This window comes from Tenrec ecaudatus, chromosome 6 (assembly GCF_050624435.1).
Source record: "Tenrec ecaudatus isolate mTenEca1 chromosome 6, mTenEca1.hap1, whole genome shotgun sequence".
Classification (NCBI taxonomy): Eukaryota; Metazoa; Chordata; class Mammalia; order Afrosoricida; family Tenrecidae; genus Tenrec; species Tenrec ecaudatus.
Window position 1 is genome coordinate 13147242 of NC_134535.1, and position 23389 is coordinate 13170630.

The following is a 23389-nucleotide window of genomic DNA, read 5'->3' on the forward strand; positions in this document are numbered from 1 at the left end:
TCAGTGCTTGCTGGCAATCTTCTTCTTCCGAGCAGAGACGAGGTCATAGAAGGGAACTCGGGTGATGCTGGCCCTGGAAGGGGAGGGGAGAGAGGACATCAGGGCCCAACTGGGGTTTGGGGGAGAAGGGCAGCTGGCCTGCCCTGCTGCAGCGGGGAGCAGCAGAGAGCCTGGGAATCCAGCCTCATAATCCAGGCCAGAATCTGGGGGTCAGGGCAAGAGCTGGATTAACTTCCCTGTCAGAGCTGAGAGCCTGGGAAAGTCTGCCCTAGAGGGTCCCTGGATCCCTGCCTTTGGGCTCCTGCCTATGACTCTCAGAAGGAAGGAGGTGGGGCCAGCAGACTTGCAACCCACAGGTGTGGCCCTGGACAAGCCCCGCCCCTCTGTGGACCCGAGGGTGCTCTGGAGGCACAGTGGTTACTGTTGGGATGCTAACAGTTCGAAACCACTAACTACTCCAAGGGGAAAAGATGAGGCTTTCTACTCCCTTAAAGAGTGACTGTCTTGGACATCCACAGGGGCCGTCCTACCCTATCCTGCAGGGTCACTAGGAGTCGGCATGGACTCTAGGGCAGTGAGTTTAGTTTAGTTTTGGGGAGACCTGGTGGTATGTTGGTGATGCATTTGGCTGCTAACTTTAAGGCCAGCGGTTCGAAACCACCAGCCACTCTGAGGGAGAGAGACGGGCTTTCTACTCCCATACAGAGTTAGAGTCAAAGAAACTCCCGGGGTGGGGGGGAGCTCTACCCTGTCCTTCAGAGCTGCTGTGAGCCAGTCCGCTGGATGTCAGGGTGTTCAGTGTTTCAGTTGTTTTATACGTAGAGGGGAGTGGGGATTTCCCGCTGCTCCTCATGGGTAACGTCCAGGCTCAAGATGGGGGACATGATATCCACTGGGGGGAGGGGTGTGTGACTTCTCATCCCTGCCTGCAGGTGGTGCCATGAGGTCCCCCTTGTCCCCTCAGCCATGGCCTTTCTCACCTGCTTGCCAGGCTGTGACTCCTGTCGCCCCTAAGAGGAACCCACGCTCATCACCATGGCAACCAAGGCCTTGCCATCCTATTCCCCAAACCCAGCCCCATCCCTGCACTGCCCAGCCCTCTCCTGCCTGCCTGCCCAACCCCTTCCCTGCCTGCTCTGCCCTGCTCAGCCCCACCCTTCCTGGTCTGCATGACCCCCACACAGCTAGGCCTACACTTCCCGGCCCCCCTACTCCACCAGGGCAGCCACCCTCTCGACCCCAGGCTGTCAGGACCAGGCAGCCCCCACATTGACCTGTCCACTTGTCTGGGCCCACCCTAGTCCTTCACCTGGAAGATCCTACCTCCATCTGTACCAGGGGCAGCCCTTTCCAGCACTCTCTGCGGTTCACCACCCAGCCCCCCAACCCCGCAACCACACCGCCCCCCTCCATCGGGGTCCGTGTCAGGGGGCAGGTGGGAGGAACATGCCAGCTGATCCCCTGTGCAGAGCAAGCACCAGCTCAGGAGCAGCAGGGCCGTCCCAGGGCCTCACCGGATGGCCTCGATCCACTGGTCCCGCTCCTCGGCGCTGGCGGCTGAGATCCGGTAGGACTCGTGCTTTCCCTCCACCACCTTGCCGTCGCCATCTGTCTTGCAGGCCTTGATCTTCTGGCCCCGGCAGCCAGGGAGGCAGAGCTCCAGGCAGAACTGGGAGTAGGGGGTCGGGGTGCAGGCAGCAGGTGAAGGCAGGGCAGCGTGGGGGGAGCGTGGCCACCAGGCCCTGGGCGAGCCTCCAGCCACTCTCCCTACCCCTGGGACCATGAACCCCAGGGGCACGGCCGAGCTTAGTTGTCTGATACTGGCTGGGTGACCTTGAGGAAGCCAGTGTGCCCTGGCAAGCCTCAGTTTCCCTATCTCTGGAACGGGATTTATCCCGGCAGGAGGGGCCTGGCATGTTCAGTGTTCAGGTTGTGCAGCTGTAGCTCTTGCCCCATCCTCTTTCAGGGGACAATGGGGCTCTGGGTGAGTGTGGGGGGGGGAGTAGGTGGTCCTGCAGGGGATGGAGGGGAGGGGGCCACTGGCTGCTTGTTCTCCCCAAGCCCTGCCCCCCACAGCTCTGGCCACAGGCTGCACCCAGCCTGACACCCACCGGCTTCTTGGGGTCATCCACCTTCTGCACGGAGAGGTTCTCCAGGGGTATGATCCCCCGGGGCTCCTTGTCCTGCAGGGGGAGGGGGAGGGGGAGGAGAGGGTCAGGAGCCTGCAGGCTTAGGGTGGGGTTGCAACTCCTGGGGCTCCCCAAACCAAGGAGGAGTGGCCTCTCCTTCCCAGCTCTGTGCAGCCCAGGAGCCCTGGGAGGGGGAAAGCTTTAAGCTCTGGCCTGACCTTGAGGTCTGACTCACCCCTCAGTGTCCCATCTGTAAAATGGGCGCAGAGATGGGCTAATGATCTCCACAGGTCCCCACCCAGGGTTAATGTACTGCTGTGATGGGAAAGGGCTGGGTGGGGAGGGGCAGAACCAGGGGACACGCCCCCCGCCACTCACGGTGGTGAATTCAAAGTAGTAGAGGCAGCTGTCGGTCAGGATGAACCAGCGTCTTTTCCACGTCTTCACGCGCCCCCCTGTGAGAGACCAGCAGGCGTCAGCCAGGCCTTGCCTCTCCCCTAGCCACCAGCAGCCCCTTCCTTGGAGGAGAGGGACCTCAACTTCAAGCCCACCTTCACTTCCCTCCTGCGTCCTCTCTCAGAAACCTTCACAGCTGCCCCTGACTTTAATCTGGCATCCAAGACTCCCCTGGCATCAGGCCTCAGTACCTCCCCACGACCATCACCCCTGCACCCATTCTCTGGCGGGCTCCCTGCCAGGTGTTGTGCTAAGCCATCCATCTTTTATCTGCCTGGCACCATTCTAGACGTTCCAAACACTCATTGCCTTGCTAACCCCATTTAGGAGGAGGGGGGCTGTTATCAAGCCCATCTGACAGATGAGGAAACTGAGGCCCAGAGAGGCTAAATTATGCCTGAGGGCCCACAGCAGAGATGAGACTCAAATTGGAGCACCTTGCCATGTCGCTGTCTGCTGCACCTTCCCGAGGGACTAGCCTACTTCACGGCTGCTGCCAGGGAGGCTGAGCAGCTGAGCACAGACACTCAGTGTGGGGAGCTGGGCTGAGAATCTGCAGGGGTGGCAGGGTCAGGGATGTGGGCATAGAGGGAGGGAGGGCTCAGATGGGCATGAGGGTGTTGGGCAGGACTGTCCCAGTGCCAGGCCTACAGGAGGTGCTAGAAGTGATCCACCCAGGCCCGGTCCCTGCTCTAACCATCTCTCTTGCCTCCAAAGGCTACTGCCCCGACTGGGCTGCCTCTGTCACGGAGGCTTCTGGGAGAGGGTGGGGCGGTGGGGTGAGGGTGTGGGATGGCCTGAGCCTGAATTTCACCTGCTAGACTCTGCAGCAGCCACAGCGCCCACCACCACAGTACCCGCCCCTGCAGCACCGCCTGCAGCTTCCCTTGTAGAGCAAGGCCGGCCAGGGTCCCACTTCGGGGGCAGGTCCTCCCACCACTGAGCCACATCCTGCTGTTCACTCTCCCCTCCTTTGGGGCACCCAGCCCCTTCCCCCCTACCCCCACCACCTCCCGCTCGCTGGCTGTGTGGCTTGGGGCAGGTTCCCTAACCTCTCTGGTTCTTGACTTCCTCAGAAAAGCCAACCCACAGGCAGGGCTGAGCAAGGGGCTTGGTGGACCCTGAATACAAGGTAGCTCCCACAAGCGTCCTGGGTCAGCCCCCCGGGGAGAGCAACGGAAATGCAGCTGCGTTTGTGTGGGGCTCTCCTTTCCTGCAGGCCTCCCTCCTCCGCTGGCCCACCCCAGGACCTATGCGCAGGGTGGGGCCGAGCAGAGGGCGGAGCCCAGGAGACTTGGGGCCACCTGACTCCGTGCGTGAGGGTGCGCAGGGGTGCATGGGGTGCGTGAGGGTGCGTGATGATGTGTGAGGGATGCATGGGGGTGTGTGAGAGTGCGTGGGGGTGCATGAGAGTACAGGCGCATATATGTGCGTGTAGGCATGTCAGTGCATGTGTCCGACGCGTGCCTCTTTGAGCCCGTGTGCCTCAGCCTGCACGCGTGCTGGGCGCCTGCCGGCTCTCACCCAGCTTTAGCAGCCAGCCCTCGCGGTCGGGGTTGAAGAAGGTGTGGGTGAGGTCTTTGCCATCGTCCTCCGGGATGGAGAAGGGCTCGCTCTTGATGCTGTCGAAGAGGTTCTGCCAAGAGAGTGGGCGGGGCCAGAGCCCAGGTGAGGGGACGTCTGTCTGCCTCACGTGGGACGCTGGTCTGCCTGACCCATTAGGCCTTGGACAGGCCACTCTAAACCTGAAACCAAATGCCCTGACCTCCAGTGGGTGCCGATGCATGGGGACCCTCTAGGACTGCCCCTGTGGATTTCCCAGACTGCAACTTCTGGGGCTGGAAAGCCTTTTCACCCTGGCCCCCGTGCTCCCTTCCTGCTAGCTCATGGCTAGATTCCGGGTTCCTCTCAGTGGATCCATGGGGTGTCCACCCCTCCAGGGTTCTTTCCCCTTCCCCCAGACCATGGGCTACTTTGAGTAGAGGGAGTGAAGATCAGCTTCTGAGAGAGCTCCCCCCCGCCCCCCCACCTTACTGCCCTGCCCACATTTCCCCAGTCTGTCAGTACTTTGACATATGGGAACCAGAGCCAGACAATGTGGCTGTGTGACCCCAGGCCAGCGTCCTAACCTCTCTGCTGCAGGGCCCTGATCTGAAAGATGGAGAGGAGGCTGCTCATCGCCCCCTCCCACCTCACCAGCCAAGTCCAAGTCTGCTCCCGCTCCACCCAGCAGCTCCTCCAGTGCAGATGATGGGGTCCTGGCCTGCCACCCCGTGCCACCCCAAGTGTTGGACACAGGATCTCTGCCTGGGAACCTAACACACTACCTGCTGGAACAGACACACACCAGCCAGAGGGGTAGAGGTCTTCCCCCGCTGGGGTGTGCTAGCAGAGACTGCCAGGTGCACCCTGGGTGGGGAGACATAGGTAGGTGGGCTTGTTCATAGGACTGGCCTAGAAGAAGGGGACAGACTGTCTATGCAGAGAGGCACAGCTATAAGGAGAGATGGGTGGCAGGGGGGCAAGTGCTGACCTTGGCTCCCAAAGGCCCCTCTCCCAGGCAGAGGGAAGTGACCTATTCTGGGTGGGCTTCAGGCACAGGGTCAGGGAAGGAGTTCAGAGGAAGCCGATTTCAATTCGCCATAGAAAATATCTCAGCAGGTTAAAAACAACCACCAACACAAACCCACTGCCATAGAACCCCCCTAGCCAGATAGCGACTCTGTACAGGGGTTTCCAGGCTTTCCATCTTTTTGGGAGCAGACAGCCTCATCTTTCTCCCTCAGGGCGACTGCTGGGTGTGAACCACCGACCTTACAGTTAGCAGTCCAACCCTTAGCCCGCCAGCGCCAGCGATGTATATAGGGAAGGGGCGACTGTGTAGGGTAGTGAGCTCCTTGTCATCAGAGGAATGCAAGCCAGGCTGGGGGGCCTCCCTGGGGAAGTCTGTCGAGGACAGCCTGCCTGCCCAGATTCCCCCAGGCGTCTGGAAAGCAGAAGGAAGCAGACTCTGGCTCTGCACTCCCAGCCCAGTGGAAACAGACCCAATGTTGAGTCTGTGCTGATAAGATAGTGCAATCGTTTCCTCTGGTTGCACCCGGATGCGCCGCTGTTCACGTGGTTTTGTGGAGGTTGCTACACGAACACGTTCACAAGAATGGCTTGATTGCCCCTGTGTTTGCTGCCTCTTCGGATGTGCTCGGGTCTGGAAGCTCAGGGTTTCCGCATGAGGGGGCAAGCCTGAGTCTGGATGGAGCAGTGGGGTGGGTGGGTGGGGGGTGCTCAGCCTTGTGGTGGGGTGTGAGGTGGGGAGGAGCAGGGAGCAGTTTCTCCTTCGACACCCCCAGCATAGTCTGAAAGTGCTCTTTGCCAGCTCCTGTCCACGCCCAGCTGAGCCCCCGGAATTCCCAGGTAGGCCCTCAGCAAAGCTGCCAGCCCCGAAATATTTAGAAGCCTGAGGAGGCGGGCAGGGGGTAGATTGGGGAGGCAGCCAGTGGCGCTTAGACCACAAAACCCACAGCGGGACCCGAAAGCTCTGCTGGCTCCTTATTAGCTCGCACATGCTGCCCCCACAACAACATTTTCCTGCCCACGTTTCCTGAAACCTGTCAACAGAAGCTGCTCCCCTGCAGGAGCTTAAGCTTGCCCCTGCCCCTGCCCCCGACCCAGCCTCTGGGCCCCGCCATCTTCTCAGACTGGCTGGACAGGATCGGAAATCCAATAGCCCCCACCATCCCATACAACCCCCCCTTCCCCCAGCTTTTCTCTCCCCACTGGTCCAGATTGCTCAGTGGGGTTGACCCCTTTCAGGCTTCTGGAGTGTACAAGTGACTTCTGTCTGGTCCATCAGAGGATTCCCTTCTATCGGCCCCAGGATTGGCTCAGGGACAGTCATGGGACCCTGGCCAGCCAATGAGGCTTAACCCTGGGACCTTTGTATTGGAACTGTGGAGCAGAGGGACTGCTAGGGTGCAAGGAGCCCTGGTGGCGCAGTGGTTATAGCGTAGGCTGCTAACAGCAAGGTCAGTAGTTTGACACCACCACCTGCTCCAAGGGAGATAGATGAGGCTTTCTATTCCCATAAAGAGTTATGGTCTTGGGAACCCACAAGGGCTGTTCTAGCCTGGCCTGAAGGGTCGCGGTGAGTTGGAATCTACTAATGGCAGGGAGAGGTAAGAGGTCTGGACACCTAGAGCTGCCTGAGTCAATTCCACCACCACTGGGGGAGCTGGCTTAAGAGAAAAGCCCCCATGGAGGAAAAGGGAACCGAGTCCAGGTCACTGAGCACCTGGATCTTGCTGAGCCTCAAGCCAAATTCATCCTCAATCTTTTCCGTTATAGTTGCTGAGACTCTCCTAGCCAGGGAGTGGTTACAGCCAAATCCTCTGCCCCCCATTCTTGCCCTCTGCTCTCTGCAGGGGGAAGGACTCTTCAGATGCGCTTGGGTCTGGGAGCTCAGGGATTTGGGATTCGGGTCACCAGGCAGCCCTTGGCTCAGACTGAGACTTGTCACAGACTAAATCTGCTGGCCAGCTGCCTCTCTTTGGTTCCACCTCCTTAGCTGTGAGCTGGGGGTGGTAGCTGCTGTCTGAGGTGGTCGGGGTCTGCCTGGTACACAGTCCATTCTGGTACGTGGCCACACTCTCCGCTATTGTCACTGGGCTTCCTCCTCTCTGCCCTTGGCTGCTGACCTCAAGGTTGGGGGTTTGGGTTCACCCAGAGGTGCCTCAGAAGAAAGGCCTGGCAGTGTGCTGCTGAAAATCCAGTCCTTGGAAACCATGTGGAGCACAGCCCTACATTGGCCTGCATCGACTCAATGCCCCTGGTTTGCATGTCTGGGAGCAGGGCCGTGCCAAGCTGCCCCTCCAAGCCCTAGTGTGGATTGTGTGTGTGTGTGGGGGGGGTGTCACTGGGGTTAGGGTTCCTGAAAGCCCTTCTGGTCAGTGGCCAACAGTGAGTCCTGGAAGGTTATTAGATGAGAGTCCCCAGCAGGGAGTGGGGCACTACCTCCTCAGGTCCCCTCACTGAGGTCACTGCCTGGCTAGGCTAGATGACCTGTCCTGCTATTCTTGGGGAGAGGCGGATTCAGAAGTTTCCTCCATCCTGGGTACAGCATGCATGTGCCCATGTTGTGTGCCCGCCTGTGTTGGAGCAGGGCGGGATGTGTGAATGGTGGGAGCTGGGCACCGCCCTCCCCAAGGGGGATGAAGTGGTCTGCTTTGTAATCAGTGGGAAGCCTTGGCCCGGGACTCGAACCCAGGTGGCCATAGCAGCAGAAACCCTCTGCCTGGGTGGTTGCTTGCTGGCTGGGCAACAGTTCCCACCCAGCCTGCAACAGGAGATGTTGGAGACCCCTCCCCTCTGGTGCCCTTCTGCCCCTAGACCCTTTCCTACTCTCTCAGCATTCCCCAGCCATCTGCCCAGCATCAGCTCCGAGGGCTTTAGCTCAGCTTCTCGGGGACCAGTGTGTGGTCAGTGTCATGACCAGGGCTCCCCTCTTCCCCTGGTGTGCTCACCTCCCAGTCCGTGTGTTCCTGCAGTTCTCTCTTTAGGGAGTGTTGCAGAATCCTTACGTTGTCAGCAAGGTCCAAGTCAGACTCAACTCCTGACAGAAGCCTTCTGCAAAGGGTCTTACCTTGGAATAGCTGCACCTCGCTTTACACGAGGGGCAAATGAGACCCAGAGAGGGCAAGACTGGCCCGCTCCTCCATCATGCGTGGAAACTTTGGATGGCAGGCCCAGACCCCTGGGGTCTTCCTCGGCCGTGCCCTGGGACAGTTTGACTAGCCACTCTAGCCACCTGGCCCTTTTGTTAAGCCTCTGGTCTTTCTCTAATCCCCCCATGTCGGGGCGGGGGGGAAGGGGGGAGCACAGAGAGGTCAAGCCTTGTACCCAATGCCACACCCCTCAAGGGGTACAGCCAGGACTTGGATGTGACTCTGTGTCCAGTCCTCCAGTCTTCTCTCTACCAGGTGGCCCCTTGTCCAGTGGCTGCCAAAGAGAATAATAGGCCCTTCTGGAGCGAGCGGCCTCCCAGGCAGAGTTTGAAGCTCAATTGAGATAATAGACCCGGAAAGGTACAAGCTCTATCCAAATGCAGCACGTTGTTATTAACCAAAGGCTGGAATTGGAAAAATACCTAAGGAGAAGGAGGGAGCAGCTGAGGACATTTGGGGCGGGGGAGTGTGCATGGGAGGAGGGGGGCACTTAGCATGCTCATTGGGCACCTGCGGACCGGGCAGGGTTGGCATCGCAGATGTAGTTAACCATTACCTGCCAGCCAGGTGCGCCCACAGGCCCAGCATGAAGCCTTCTCCTGCCTCAGATGCCTCTAGCATGAATCTCTGGCACGAATCTCTGGCATTTGGCCGACTCCTGGGCTTTGTGTTAATTGGCCTCCGAGTGACACTAGCCACCACTTGGAGCCTGTGCCATGGTTCTGGCAGGAACGGTGCCCTTTCCATGATTTCTTAATTGCTACCCAGGGCTGCCAGTGGACTCAGACGTCACCGCCCCATTCTCCTGGCTGAGGGAAGGGGAGCTGGGAGAGGCGAGTCAGGTCACCCTGCAGGCACAGGGGGAGGTGGGGGTTTGGTCTGAGCTGCCCATTAGTCCTCCCCACCAGTGATATAACAGCCTCCTCTGAGAACCAACAAGTCCAGCCAGAGCGCTCCTGAGAGGGCAGGATGGCGAGACTTTGTCTGACATACTTTGGACGTGTTATCAAGAGAGACCAGTCCCCAGGGAAGGACATCGTGCTTGGTCAAGTGGAGGGGCAGCCCCAAAGAGGAAGGCCCTCCCTCAAGGAGATGGATTGGCACAGTGGCTGCAACAATGGGCTCAGGCACAGGCACGATGGTGAGGAGGGCGCAGGACTGGGCAGCGATTCGTTCTGTTGCTATGGGGCGGGACTGACTTGATAGCCCCTCACAGCAATCCGGGGGGATCAGGCCTGATGGTGGTGGCCAGGGACACGATAGGTCTCAAACACAGGGCCATTGGGATCATACAGGAGTCAGGCTCCAGCCCAGGCGCCTGAGGTGGGAGATGGGTCGAGTGCTAAGTTGGGAGGGTGGGGTGTCATCCCCTGTCTGGGCCGGATCCGAGCGGGGACTGGTCTTGAACCATACTGCTGGTTTTCTCCACCAGCTCCCCACTTGGAACCTCTCACTTTAAATAACGGTTCTCACCTCTTTGTAACAGGACGCTGGCAGACCCTGGCCTCTGCAGCCTCCCACCCCCACTGCCCAGCACTGCCCACACATACCCACATACCAGTCACCCACACTGGGCACCTGCCTCTTTTCCAACCAGCTCGACCCACCCGGTACCAGTAGCTTCCTCCTTTATCGAATATCCCTTCCCTGCTTCTCTTTTGGAAAAACACCCTTTCAGCCGTCAAGGCCCAGTTCAAATATCACCTCCTCCATGCAGTACTCCGGGATTCTAGCAAAAGGACTTGCTAGTCACATTTTCCTTGCCTCCCCACCCCCTCCAGACCTTAAACTTCTGCAGGGTGGGGGCTGTGGTTGGCGCATGCCAACCCAGGTTCATGCCTGGGTCCCTGGGCCCGCGGGCGGAGGGTTTGCCAGGCTCTGCTGGCTCTGTCTCAAGCTGATGAACGCATGCCCCAGGCTCCGACCCTCGAGGGACCTGAGCACAGAGTTGGAGAGGTGAGTAATCGGGGTGCTCCGAACTACTCCGAGCATGAAGGGAGGCTCCTCTGAGTGACCAGAGGGTCACAGTCCGGGAGCGTCCTCCTAGGGGGGGGGGGGTCTATTTCTGGACACCCTTGTCAAGATGGGGCCTTCTCTTGGGCACTTCCATCCCAGGACCAGCCTTGTTTGTGCGGGTGGTGCATCTGAAGACAGCCGAGGACTCGGACTTGGGTGCTCCTCTGGGAGGGTCTCTTCAGAGGAGCCCCGCTTAGGTGGTTCATGTAAGGAACGATCTATCTCACACAGCGCCTCCACGATGATGTCTCAGGACAAACCCCAGCCCCTCCAGTGGTCTACTCAGGACCAACCCCTTCCCCCAGTGGGCTAGCTCAGAACAACTCTCCCCACCTGTGCCCAGTGGGCTAGCTCAGGACAGGCTCCCTCTGATTGGTCTAACTCAGGATAGCCTCCCTCTGATTGGTCTAGCTCAGGACAAGCCCCTCGCTGAGTGGTCTAGCTCAGGCCCCCTCTGGGCGATCTAGCTCAGGACAGCCCCCTCTCTGATTGGTCTAGCTCAGGACAGGCCCCCTCTGGGTGGTCTAGCTCTGGACAGGCCCCCTCTTGGGTGATCTAGCTCAGAACAGGCCCCCTCTCTGATTGGTCTAGCTCAGGACAGGTCCCCTCTGGGTGGTCTAGCTCAGGACAGGCCCCCTTCTGAGGGTCTTAGGAAGCACCCTCTCTCAGCCCCTCTTGTGCTGTCCATCTTGGGCAAGCTTGCCCCTTCTTACCCACAGCAGCTCCTGGGGCAGGTCGCTGCCATCGTTGATCCCGCGGTTCATGGACACGAAGCGCTGGAAGGGTGGCTTGTCCCGCACGTTGGGGTTGTGGAGGCTGGTGTTGAGCATGATGACGGAGAAGGACAGGACGTAGCAAGTGTCTGAGGGGTGGGGCAGTCCGTGGTCACAGTCCTGGCTGCAGGTCCCGAAGGTCCCCCCCCACCCCCCGGTTTGGGCTGACCTCCATTCCCAACAGAGTGCCCGCTGCAGGAGCCCCTGGGAGCCCACCAGGCCTGGGCGCAGCTGGCTTTCCTGCCCCCGGACCCCTCCCCACCCCACCCCTTTCTCTGCCTTGAAAGCAGATCTCTCTGCTCTCTCACAGCTGCGCCCTCCCGCCCCCTGCCCCCAGCCCACTCTGTTCTCTGCCTCCGTGGGCCTTGGTGAACAGGCTTTGTTGGCATCCCCTTCCGGCTTAATCATGCTCTGCTTTGTGATCCCGCTGGCACCGTGGGCTCCAGCGTTGAGCTCCATTATCCCCTTTTTATGCTCGGCGCGCCCTCTCAGAGCAGGCAGGGGATGGCAGGGGAAGTGCTCTGGCAGGCCTTTTATCAGGCTCTCAGTACTGATCCAGAGCAGGGGCGTCCCTGCTGTGCCCTTCCCTCTCTGGCTGACCTTGGGCAAGTACCCGACTTCCCTCAATGTCAGGAGAGGCTACTCTGTCACCTCTGGCCTTACTTTGTCCAACAGCTAGGATTCGACTTCTGATCTCAGCGGCACCCAGACTGTTGGCATGGGTCCTGCATTTTAAACTCCCTGTGTCCCCAGGACAAGTCCACGAGGCAGGCACTGCTGTCCACATTGCCACCTCACTGCCAGAGTCTGCCACCCCCCCCCCCCATGACCCCCTGTGAAATGAAATCAGACTGTTGGGAGGCAGAGGGTCTCCATGGGTGGGCATTCGGGAGCAGATCACCAGACCTTTCTTTCTAGTCCGTCTGGGTCTGAAAGCTCTGGGGAAACCCACTCCGTGTGACAGCAACGTGCAACCCTCTACTGATGCACAGGTGGCAGTTACACGGGAGCTGCGTTGGTCACCAATCGAACCCCAGCCTCCCAGGTAGAAGGGGAGCGCTCTATCACGGAACACCATAGTCCTCTTCAGGTACAGAGGCGGGGCGGTTAGGTGACCTGCCCAAGGTCAGGTAACTGGACTGTGAATGAAATCTGGTGCTTTAAAAAGAACCTCCCCCCACCCCCGCTTTCCTATTGAGTGCCTACTACCTGCTGTGGGCTGGGGGTTCGTTGGTGAGTCAACCTGAGAGGGGCCCTGTCCCTGTGGGAGGGTTAGGCTGGCAGAGCTGGTAGGTCATGGACACAAATGTCAACAGAGCTGGGCAGTGCTGACCAGGGAGAGAGCAGGGTCAGGTGGCCTGAGATGAGAGGGAGGCAAGGACGGGCTCTGCAGGCCCCCGGAACAGCGGGTGCTCGGAAGCCTGAGGGAGGGAAGCGTTTTTGCAGAGAGTAGTTGGAGTAGGCAGCGGTTCTCCACCTTCCTCATGCCATGACCCTTTCATACAGTTCCTCATGTGGTGGGGACCCCAACCATCACATTATTTTCATTGCTACTTCATCACTGTCATTTTGCTACTGTGATGAATCACGTGACCCCTGTGAAAGGGGTTGAGAACCGCTACTTTGGAGGAAGGTGTGCACAGGGGAGGTGTCATGAATGGAGTGAAGTGGGAGGGGGGGTGGTGGAAACCAGAGCCTGGCTATGCTGGAGAGGGGCACGGGGCTCTGACTCTCGGTCTCTCCATCTCTCCATTTCCTAAGGAGGCACACTTGGTTCTGTATCCTATGGGTGAGGTAGTAAGCACCCAGTCGTTACAGGGAACCAAGCTAAGGCCAGAGAATGGGAAGGTGAAGTGGGTGTGTTGTGGCGGGCACGCCAGCCCTGGGCTGGAAGAGCTTGGTCCTGAGATGTGGGTCTATGATTAGCAGGGTTTGGAATTAAACAGATGAGAATTGGAATCCTGGGTCCGCCACTTTTTGTCTGTGTGTCTTTGGACAGGCCCCCTTCCCTCTGTGGACCTAGGCTCTACTTTGTAAGATGGGGAAGCGCAGCAGCGACCTCATAGAAAGGAACCCTGATGGCAGAGTGGGTGACCTGTTGAGCTGCCAACCACATTCATTCAAATCCAGCTACTTACACCCACCAGCCACCTCTCCGGAGGCCAGGGCTCTTTACTCCAGCCAAGAGTGGCAGTCTCAGAGTCCCACAGGAGCAGCTCTACCTTGTCCTTTCGGGCGGCCATGAGTTGGATTCTGCTCAATGGCAGTGGACACAGAGTTGCTAAGCTCACCGCCATCGAGTCAATGCCAACTCATAGTGCCCCTAAAGGGCAGGGTAGAACTGCTCCTGTGGGTTTCCGAAACTCTGACTCTTTATGGGAGGAGAAAGCCTCACTTTTCTCTCAGGGGGCAGCTGGTGGGCTCAAACTGTTGACCTTGAAGATGGCATTCCAGTGTGCAACTCACTCTGCCAACTGGGCCCCACCAAGAGTTGCTGTAAGTAATAAGTGGCTTTGTAGGTGCCAAGCAGAGGAGGCACAGTGCAGTGCCCAGTAAGTGGGAGTGACTATGGCTGCTCTGTGAGGTTCAGAGCCCAAAAGACGCCTGTCCCACACTGTCCTCGGGGTCTCTGGGGGCAGTGGTTATGGAGGAAAGCTTGGAGACCACCTTTGGGTCTCCTTCCAGTTCTTCTTCCCCTAACATCTCAATCCAGTGGCCTCATGTTCTGAGACAGATCGCACTGCAACTCCTGCCCCAATGCCTCTTTCGACTTCCTGGGGAACTTCTATTCATCCTTCAAAACCCTATTCACACACACACACCCCTCTTCTGAGAAGCCATCCTGGGCCTGCAGGTGGGCTGCTGCTGCTGCTGCTGCTGTTATGGCTGCCCTAGAACCCTCGCACCCTGCACCATCACACCCTGCCCCTCGCCCCAGATCCACGCCCAAGGCAGCTCCACACGCGGCAGAGTCTGGTGTGGCACTGGGGCTCAGCCAGGAGGGTGTCCATGGGAGGGGAGGAGAAGGCAGATGGAGCAGGGTGGCTGTGGTCCCCTGGGGTGGGTACAGATGGAATCTGGCTGAGCTGAAGGGTTTTGAATGCCCCATCCCCCACTCTGCGCTTGGCACCTGTGGACTGGAAGACCCCCGGGTTGCAGCAGCAGTATCGGGTGGCAAAGGTCTCCATCATCCGATCGATCTTCTGCGCCTCTCCTGGCAGCCGGAAACTCCACAGAAACTGTCTGCGGAGAACAGGGAGGGGTCAGTGGGGCGATGGGTGTGCCTCCTGGTGGGGCCCCTCCCAGGCACAGTCTTTCTATCCTGCCAATGGAAAGTCTGGGCCTGATGTCCAGGGTCGTGGGAAGCTTACTCAGGATTTGCACTCGAGGATGCTGGGCACATGGTCCCTACCCGCAAGGTGGCTTCCTTCCAGAGCCCCTCTCTGCATACGCAGATGGCAGTGCTGTTCAGGTTCTGGCTTCAGGGGGAGGAAACCTCATGCCCCATCCCACCCTGTGATCCGCTGCGGTGAGGATGGGTTCCGCTGGGCAGGTGCCTCCGCTCACCTGAGCCCCCTTTCTCTAAGCTTCCCCACAACCCCACAGCTGCCAGACAAGTTCCCTGAGGGCTTGGGATGATCCCCTCCTCTCCCTTCTCCTGTGGGCCAAGCCCCAGCCCAGGCCCCTGGGAGCTGCTTCGTAAAGTCTTGTTGAATGAATGAATGAGTGAGTGAATTCATTCACGAGCAAGCGAAGTCCTCTCCTCTCAGTCCCTTAAAAAGCAAGGGAGTTGGAGGAAGGGGCCCCCTGCCTGGGTGGTGGTGGCTTCTCCCTTCTTAGTCTAACACACTCCTACTCACCCCTCAAAGCCCAGGTCAATCGCCCCTTCTTGGGGCCCCATCTTCTAGGTTCTTTACATCCCCACAACCCTATGAGGTGGGTATGCAATGACCCCTCTTTTATAGATGAGGAAAGGGAGGCAAGGATAGGCTCTGTGTGTGTGTGTGTGTGTGTGTGTGTGTGTGTGTGTGTGACTTGCCCAATCTCGCACAGCAGTGCTGGCCTCTGAACTGAGAAGTCGGGCTCCGACCTGTGTGGTCCCCGCCCATATACTGCCAGGTGAGCAGTAATGAGCCCACCCTCATTAGAAAACAGTAAGTCATAGCAAGTGCAGTCCACCTTCAGCTGCAGCGACCCAATAAGCAACCGACCACCAAACCAGGAGGGAGTGGCCACAGGGCAGTGGCAGCCGTGGAACAGTGAGTGTGCGATCAGAAAGGGGACGCTGCTGAGGCTCCTGCCGTGACAGCGCCTGTGCTGTAATGAGCCGGGCTTCACCCCGCTCAGCCCAGCGAGTCCACCCTGTCATCAATGGGCCTTTGCGCCTGCAGCCCCCTCTCTGCTCCTGCCTCTTTGTTTGTGACCCGCAGTGTGAGCCGTGGCCATGAGAAGCCCCAATCCTCCTCTTCCCTCCCCTCCCCGCTGGCCATGTCCCTTTCCTCTGTCCCTTGGGTCACTCACCTGAGGGCCTGGACCAGGTTGAGGTTGGCAAACTCGTGGCAGCCCACAAAGGCTTGGAGGACCTGCAGGTTGATGGGGTCCCTGGGGAGAAGGGAAGAGGGCTGCTCTGTGCTCTGTCCTCATGGGGTGTGTGTGTGTGTGTGTGTGTGTGTGTGTGTGTGAAACAGGCATTTCTGGATGGGGCTGAGGGGCGGGAGGGTGAGGACAGAGTGAGGTCTGCTCTTCCAGGGGTACAGCCACCATCTGTTCACACCTGCTCCCCCCTCCCCCTACTTCACACCTCATGAACATGCCCACCCTGCCCCACCCAGGATAGAGAACTGTCTGTTGAGTGAGCCTGTCCCAAGTTCAAATCCTTCGGCTGACCTTTCCTACCAGGGTGACCTTGCTCAGGACACTTGACCTCCCCAAGCCCTCACTTCCTCCTCTGTCACGGTCCTACCTCTCCCCAACTCTAAGCCACAAGGGCACCCTTCTTTTTGCCTCCTGCACTCCTTGTTTACCCCTGGTTGGGGGGGGGGGGGTAGAACCCTCTGCTGCTGGGAGCCTGGGAAAGGGTTGCTGGCTAATGGCCTAGCCTTGCCCATGGTGAGGCACGCCAGCCTATACTCCTTGTCCCTGCCTGGGCCCTCCCCAGAGGTGGGCTCAGATCAGGTGGAGGGGGATGGGTGGGAGGAAGCAGGGAGCACAGGAGGTCCTGTCACCTGCACTGTCACCATGGCGCCTCACTCACTGGGTGACTGCAATGGCTTCCTCTCTGGTCTCTCTGCTCTGTCCTTGTCCCCTATGGCCACCACTCAAACCCTTCACAGCCGACAGACCAGGCCTCTGCCCTAAACTTTCCTTGGACCCCAGTGGCATCACCAGGAAGGTGGGGGTGGGGCTGGGCTCACTGGGTGGCAGCGTCTGTCACCAGGATGACTGCTTATACACTTTTGTGCAGCGTTTCAGCAGAAGTGTATTATTTTTTTAATTAAAATATCTCTGTGGTGAGTTATAAGGATATTTCACATAAGCCCAGCTGACCTATCAGTATGCCTACAAGGTGGAATATCCCTGTTGTTAGTTATGATATTTCACATGAACCAGCTTACACATATATGCATATACATAGGAGTGTGTATATTAGTACTCTTTGGACCACCCACTGTGTCCTGATCTGAGGTTCTGGTATAAGGACCAGGCTTCGATCACGTGGTTTCCTGCACTAGCTACCAACCTCTGACATTGTTGATTGCCAGTCGTTGCCACGGCAATATTGTGGTCACGAGCATTTGTGAACCTACACGTCGACCGCCTCCCCCCGCCCCAAACCCAGAGCGAAGTTGCAATGAAAGGAAAAGACGAAAATTCAAACAAAACAAAACAGAAAACAAGCTCCCACGCGGTGCCTAACAGTGTGGTAGCTAGGATGCCGTTCGATGCAGAGAGATTTTACAGGGCGATTTGCTTTGGGGGTTTCATGTGATCTGAGAAGTATGACAGTTAAGCCGTTGACAATGACATTGATCACCAATAATTCTAGGATGACACTGGATAGTCAAGGTGGCTGAGGGCTCTATATGGGCGGGCAGGGGAGGAGGTCGGTGGGCTGCTGACCTGGGGGCACCATGCATGGGTCCCCACCTTGCCCCTACTCTGTCCTTCCCCCCTTCATTATAGTGTGCTGTGGGCCCACCAGCTCCCTGGGCGTGGGCAGCCTCGGGGCCTTTGCACAGAACACTCTGCCTCTAGGTTGTTGCTGACTCCCTCCCTCCCTCTCTCCCTCCCTCCACACCTGCGCACTGTGGTTCAGTGCCCTCTCTCTGTGAGACCCTTCCTGTCCACACGGTCTGAAAATGCAGCTCCTGACCCACGCCTCGACTCCTTCCGTCCCTCTGTTTTTTAATTCCGCAGAAGTTAGACTTTTCTAATACATTTTGTGCATTATGGAATCTGTCTTCCCGACAAAATGGACACTCCCGAGGACAGGGGTTTTGTCCATCTCGTTCACTGGTGTGAATCCAGGGTTTAGGACACACACAGAGAGTAAAACATGGGTTGGTGTTTAGTGAATGTGTGTATGTATGAATGAATGGAAGCAGGCAGGCTTCAGCTCAGAATCTGGAGGAGGGGACAGTTAGCCCCCTCAAGCCCCGAGAGTTGTACTTTTCCTAAGATACACACACACACACACACACACACACACACACACACACACACACACACACCATGCCTCCCTGGTTTCTCTGTCATGTTGTTGAGCAGACACAGCAGAAAGGCATCAGTTCATGGACCACTGGTGTGCAAGCAGCCCCACCCAATTTCTCTGCGCCCTTCCTCCCCCACTGACGGAAACCCACTGCCCCCCACCCCCGTCCCCATCTAGCCTGTCCAGTGACTGTTATCACTTTGATCTGTATCAACAGTTCTTAAAAGAGCAGAGTTCTCAAGGCAGATTTTTTTTTAATGTTAAGCTAAATTAGTATGCGGTTTTAAGAAGACTCCAGGGGGGTATTTTGGTTTAAGATTTAAAGCTGGAGCCCAGGGCCGTTGTTTTGAGGGTTCATCCAGCCTCTACAGCTCCAGAAAGTCTGGACTCCATGCAAATTTGAAACTCTGTCCTGCACTTTTCCCTCTTTTGATCAGTATTCGTCTATAGAGCCTTTGCCCTGCCTTGCTCCTCAGGTTCCTCCCTCTTACCTCTCTCCCAAGTAGATGCCGATGGCCGTCTTGTTGAGGCCCTCCCCCTTGTAGAGGAACTGGGCTATGTCTTGCACATTGGACGACAGCAGCTTGTGCTCAATGAGATACTGGATGCCCTGTAAGAGGGACACAGAGCCTGTGAACGCAGCCCCCCAACAGCAGCTGGCCTGGGAGGAGGAAGCAGGGAGTCCCCGTGGTCTGAGCCCTGGGGTCTGGCACTCTAGCACAGCCTGTCCTGGGAAATGGTGTCCCTTGATTATAAACTTATTAGTAAAAACCGTTTATTCGCAAGGTGGTGAGTTTCCTGCTACTGGAGGCAAGCAAGGCAAGGCCAGGTTTCTCTACTAAACTGGGGTCATGCTGACTGCTCCCTTTAGCCTGATACTATCTGATGTTGTGCTTGATGAGCCTATGAATTTATAAGCTAAGACCCACTGATACAGCATATCCGTGTATCCCCTTCAAACTTGGTCTACTTTTAAAGAGTAGTTTGCTTTTTCACACAAGTGATCTATGTCCAATATGTGAAAATTAGTGTGGGGAATCCCCAGAGCAAAGCAAAACCCCAAACCAGGTAAATCTAAAAACAAACACCAAATTCCCAAGTCACAGCGACCCCTATGGGTCAGGGTAGACCTGCCCTTGCAGGTTTCTGAGACTGTAACTGTTCAGGAGTAAGAAGCCCAGGAGTGGCCGGTGGTTTTGAATTGCTGACCTTACCATTTGCATTTCAATGCCTAACCATGGCACCACCAGGGCTCCAATGGCTGAATCTGAGGGGGGTAGGAAATTGCCCAAACCTGACACCCACCCCACCAGCCCCCCACCCCATCCCCCAGAGAGGCAGCTTCTCCTGTGTGCCCCCCACTGTCCCTTTGCTCATCTGTTTTAAGAGAGTCACCCTGAGCCCCTCCCCTCCCCCACACTGGGCACTGGGCACCCACCTTCTAACTTCAGGAGCTTGAGAGAGGCCAGTCCTTGCCCCCCTGAGAGAGGAGGGAGGAGCATGGAGGGCCTGGGAGGGTGTGGATGGTGCGGTAGGGTCTGTGGCCCTGGGAGGGGGAATGTGTGGGAGTGTGGACCATGAGAGGGCAGAAGGCGGCCCCACATTCTAACCAGAGCAGGACATTCCCAGGGACTCCTGGCTGGCTGCATGGACCCCACCTCTTGAGCGTCAGCCTGTGGTTTCCTCTTGTCACCATCCAGAAAGTGGAGCCCCCTCGCTGGCTGGGGCTGGGAGGGGGAGGGGGGCTGGGGAGGGGTTATTCAGAGGCCATGGGGTAGGGGCACAAGAGCTGGAGCATTAGCTGAGTCCTGAACCCGCAGGTTTCTGCTAGCAGAGGGGACATGAGGGAGGGCATGGCAGGGCTGGCATGCCCTCAGCCTGTCCCAGCCCAGAATTCAGGGCCCTGGTCAAAGCCCCACTCACAGAGGAGGAGACCAAGGGCCCTAGTGGGCCAGGGACTTGTTCACACCCTTGGACACCACAGTCTCCTGCTCCCACCTTGGACCTGGGGCCGCTGGCAGAGGAGTGGACGGAGGTCCTTACCACAGGTCCTTACCAGGCCCATCAGCCTGGTGGGCCTCTGTTTGCCCAAGGCGAAGTGCTCTGCTGCATTGCGGGAGTTGGGGGGATCGGGAGGAGCGGTGAAGGCCAGTCCCCCTACCTTGCTGGGGTCCATGTTGAACTTCTTACGCCCGATGCACAGTTCCTTCTTCTTCTGCTCCATCCGGCTGTGGGCACGGGGTGGTCAGCCAGGGCTGCCCCAGGCCTCCAGAGGGCCCCCAGGTCCCCGGGGCCCTGTCCCAGGCTGGAGCCAAGACTCCCTGGGGCCTCCAAGTAGGTGCCACGTCCTGCACTGAGTCACGGGAGAGCTAGAGGATTGCCCATCCAGACTCTCCCCAAGATGCCCAGCGCCTGCCTGAGCCACTGCCGTGCAGCTCCGAGTGTGTTTTGAGGGGTCCTGAGCTCAGAGTGGTGGTGGTGGGGGGGGGGAAGGAACATGCAAAGCCCACCCTCACCTCTATTCACTGAGCCACTGACCTGTCTTCATCATCTGTACAATGGGACGACGTCAGACCCTGCCCCCCAGAGCTGCTACAGTGGGGCTGGGGGTGATAGAGCCCTGAAAACAGTTGGGGTAGGTGTGTGGGGGTCCTGCCATTATTGTTCGGCTCAGGACAGGGGGTGTGGAGACTCCTGATATAAGTGTGTGCATGCACACACGCATGTGCTGGTGTATGTACGAGTGTGTGTGTCCATTCCATGGGGGGGGGGGGGAGGCTACAAAGGTGGAGACAGAGACAATAGAGAGCTGACAGGTGGCCAGGGTCGGGGGTGGGCGGGGTGGTCAAGAGGGTCCCCAGATGCAGCAACCAGCACCTGGGGGTCCGGGCTGGAGGGCAGAGCAACCTTCTCATTGCCCACTTGGAGAAACAGGCCCGGAGTGGGGAGGGGTCTGGCCCAGAGGCCACAGGCTTCCCATGCGAGGGTGGGGGGTATTCCCTGTGGATGGATGGGGAGCCCAGAGGGACTCAGCCTGGGGTGCCCTTCCTGTCCCCATTGGCTACCGCTAGTGTGTGTCACAACCAGAGAGGCAGGGCCCCAGAGAACTGCTGGTCACGAGGGGTCCCACCGCCCTCGCTGGGCGGGGTTTCTTTGTCAGTCCTGGTGCCGATTGGTCAGCGGCGGGCCCAGGGTGGGGCAGGAAGACTGGGGGCGGGGAGGGGGTGGAGTAGGGTTGTCTGTCAGGTCTGTGGGCAAGGTCAGGCCAGCTCAGAGCGATGCTGCCCCCTCCCGCAGGGTGCACCCTGATTTCACCAGGGCACCTGGCCGCTCCTTGGTCAGCCCCAGGGCCCTGCCCCGCAGGCCCCTCACCTCTCCTCCGCGAGCTCGAAGCAGTCGATCTGGGTGAACACATCTTCGATTTCGTCCTTCAGCTTCTGTAGGTGGAGGGTGGGGGTGGTCCGGCCCAGAGCTTCGTCAGTGGGGAGGCTGAGAAAGTGGAGTTTCACCCACTCCCAACCCCAGGAGGTGACTTCTACGCCTGGCCTCTCTCCTCGCCTCTGCCTGGTCCCCACCCAAGAGACCCCTCCCAGGAAAGACCCGTGGCTCCCCGCTGGGCCTAAGAGCCAAGCCACCCCCCATGGCTGCTGACTGGGTGCACAGTGCCTCAGTGTGGGTTTAACACCCCCACCCTCCAACCACACCCCCCCACCCCGGCTTGGGATTCTGCCTCAGAGATCTCTCATGCCCCCTCAGTGTCTGGCCCTCCCCTCCCTTCCCTGGGCAGCAGCTCCAGCCAAGCCTGCCCACACACCCTTTTCCACCCACCTGCTGGCTTGGAGACTCCCCCTCCCCAGCATACTCACACTCCTCCCATGCCCTCCCCCCACTTCCCCCTCAGCCAGGAGGCACCAGCACTTGCTCTAAGGTGGGGCCCAGCTTCCCTGGGCTCCCCACCCCCAGCCCTCAGCTATTTCCAGAAGAGACTGAGGCTCTAGGAGTGGAGCTGACATGGCTCAGGTCTGACCCCTCTCACCCACAGCCGGCTTGTCCAGCCTCCTCCTCTTCCTTCTGCCAATGATGACCACTGGGCAGACAGGCAGTGGGTGGAGCAGCCAGCTCCCTGACCCCTGTTCTGGGGACCTGTGCTGGGACCCAGGGCCGGCAAATAGCCGGGTGGCTATGTCTCAGCTTGGTCAGCTCCTGCCTGGCACTCCCGCTGGGTCACTTCCCGAGTAAGCACTGTGTTGGGTGTGTATTGATGGGCAAGACCCTCACGGAGCCCTCAGGGTGGCTCTGGGGGTCACCGGACACGAGTGTGAGGGTGGGGGTGAGGGAGTCTGCAGCCTCCCTGAGGAGGTGGGAGCCAAGAAAGGAGGGGACCAAGGACAGCTTGGGAGAGGCCCAGGGCCTGCTGGACACCCACCTGAGACCGGCCTGAGAGGCAGGCATGGGCAGGCACTGGGCATCTCCAGGACCAGCTCCTCTAAATCTGGGGCAGGGTCCCCTGGTGGGGAGAGTCAAGGCTGGCACCTGGGCAGATGCAGCCCGGCTTGATGGACATCCCTGGGCCTCTCTGGTCTCAGCTAGCTCGCCAAGGGCTCTCTCTGCGTGCACGTGTCTCCCCCGCCCTGCTGCCCTGGGCTGGGTCAGGAGTGTGTGTGTGCATGTGAAGAGGGCACATGTGGTCTGAGGGAGTGTCAGCACAACAGTGTGCATGTGAAGGTTGGTGTGTATGAGTGTGTGTGTGTGCATGGATGTGTGCGTGTGTGAGCAGTGTGTGAGAATGCATGTGGAAACGGATGTGAGTGTGTGTGAATGTCGATATGGATACATATGTGACTGTGTGTATGCATGTGTGCGTGTGAGTCTGTATGAGTGTGTGAGCGTGTGTGGTGTGCACGTGAATGTATGGGTGTGAGCATGAGTGTGTGTGTCACAGAGAGAGAGAGAGAATGTGCACGGTGCATGTGCCCGTGAGCGTCTGCGAGGAAGTGCATGAGCGTGTGCGTGTGTGCCCCCGCACCTGGATGTCCTCCAGAAGCTGCTTCCGGTGCCACTTGATCCGCCGCAGCTCCTCAGTCTCCCCACTGCTCAGTTCGGCTGGCTCTGCAGAGATGGGCATCAGGGAGTCACCAGCCTCATTCATACCCTCCGTCCATCCCTGCCTACCACACCTCAGGGCCAACTCTTCCCTCCAGAAGCCCGTGACTTGTCTGCCCTCCTCACTCGGCCCTGGGGCTCAGATGTCACCTGCTCAGAGAGGTCTCCAGACAGCCCGTCCAGGCTCCTGTCCGCCCGTTCAGCCCTCAGCCTGCTGTGTAGTCCTCCTGCTCGCTGCCTGCAGACTCCCTGAAACCATCTCATTCTGCGTCTCCCCTTAGGCCAGTGGTTCTCAACCTGTGGGTCGCGACCCCTTTGGGAGTTGAAGGACTCTTTCACCGGGGTCGACTAAGACCATCAGAAAACACATATTTCCGATGGTCTTAGGAACCAAGAGACACTGCTCCTCTATCCGTCTCCAGGCGGGTCCACCCACATTCAGATACGCCCACATATGAGTACCCGGCGTGAAGACTGTTACCT

At 58.6% G+C, this 23389-nt stretch overlaps 1 protein-coding gene across 3 annotated transcripts; it reads right to left on the reverse strand.

The window, feature by feature from the left end:
- Positions 1 to 22907, reverse strand: CYTH4 (cytohesin 4). 3 transcript variants are annotated; one of them, XM_075552683.1, is made up of 13 exons: positions 22830 to 22904; positions 21176 to 21240; positions 19965 to 20031; positions 18295 to 18413; positions 15613 to 15693; positions 14222 to 14334; positions 11032 to 11180; positions 4110 to 4221; positions 3593 to 3595; positions 2508 to 2584; positions 2112 to 2183; positions 1515 to 1669; positions 1 to 73 (listed from the first exon to the last, which is right to left on the reverse strand). In XM_075552683.1, the coding sequence occupies exons 3-13, from the start codon at positions 20025 to 20027 to the stop codon at positions 1 to 3; spliced, it is 1017 nt and encodes a 338-aa protein (XP_075408798.1). In that variant the 5' UTR covers positions 20028 to 20031; positions 21176 to 21240; positions 22830 to 22904. The 3 variants fall into 3 exon arrangements, with proteins under 3 accessions (XP_075408798.1, XP_075408797.1, XP_075408799.1); XM_075552682.1 differs by lacking the exon at positions 3593 to 3595 and having other exon boundaries at positions 22830 to 22907; XM_075552684.1 differs by lacking the exons at positions 3593 to 3595; positions 21176 to 21240 and having other exon boundaries at positions 22830 to 22891.
- Between the last annotated feature and the right edge of the window lie 482 nt (positions 22908 to 23389).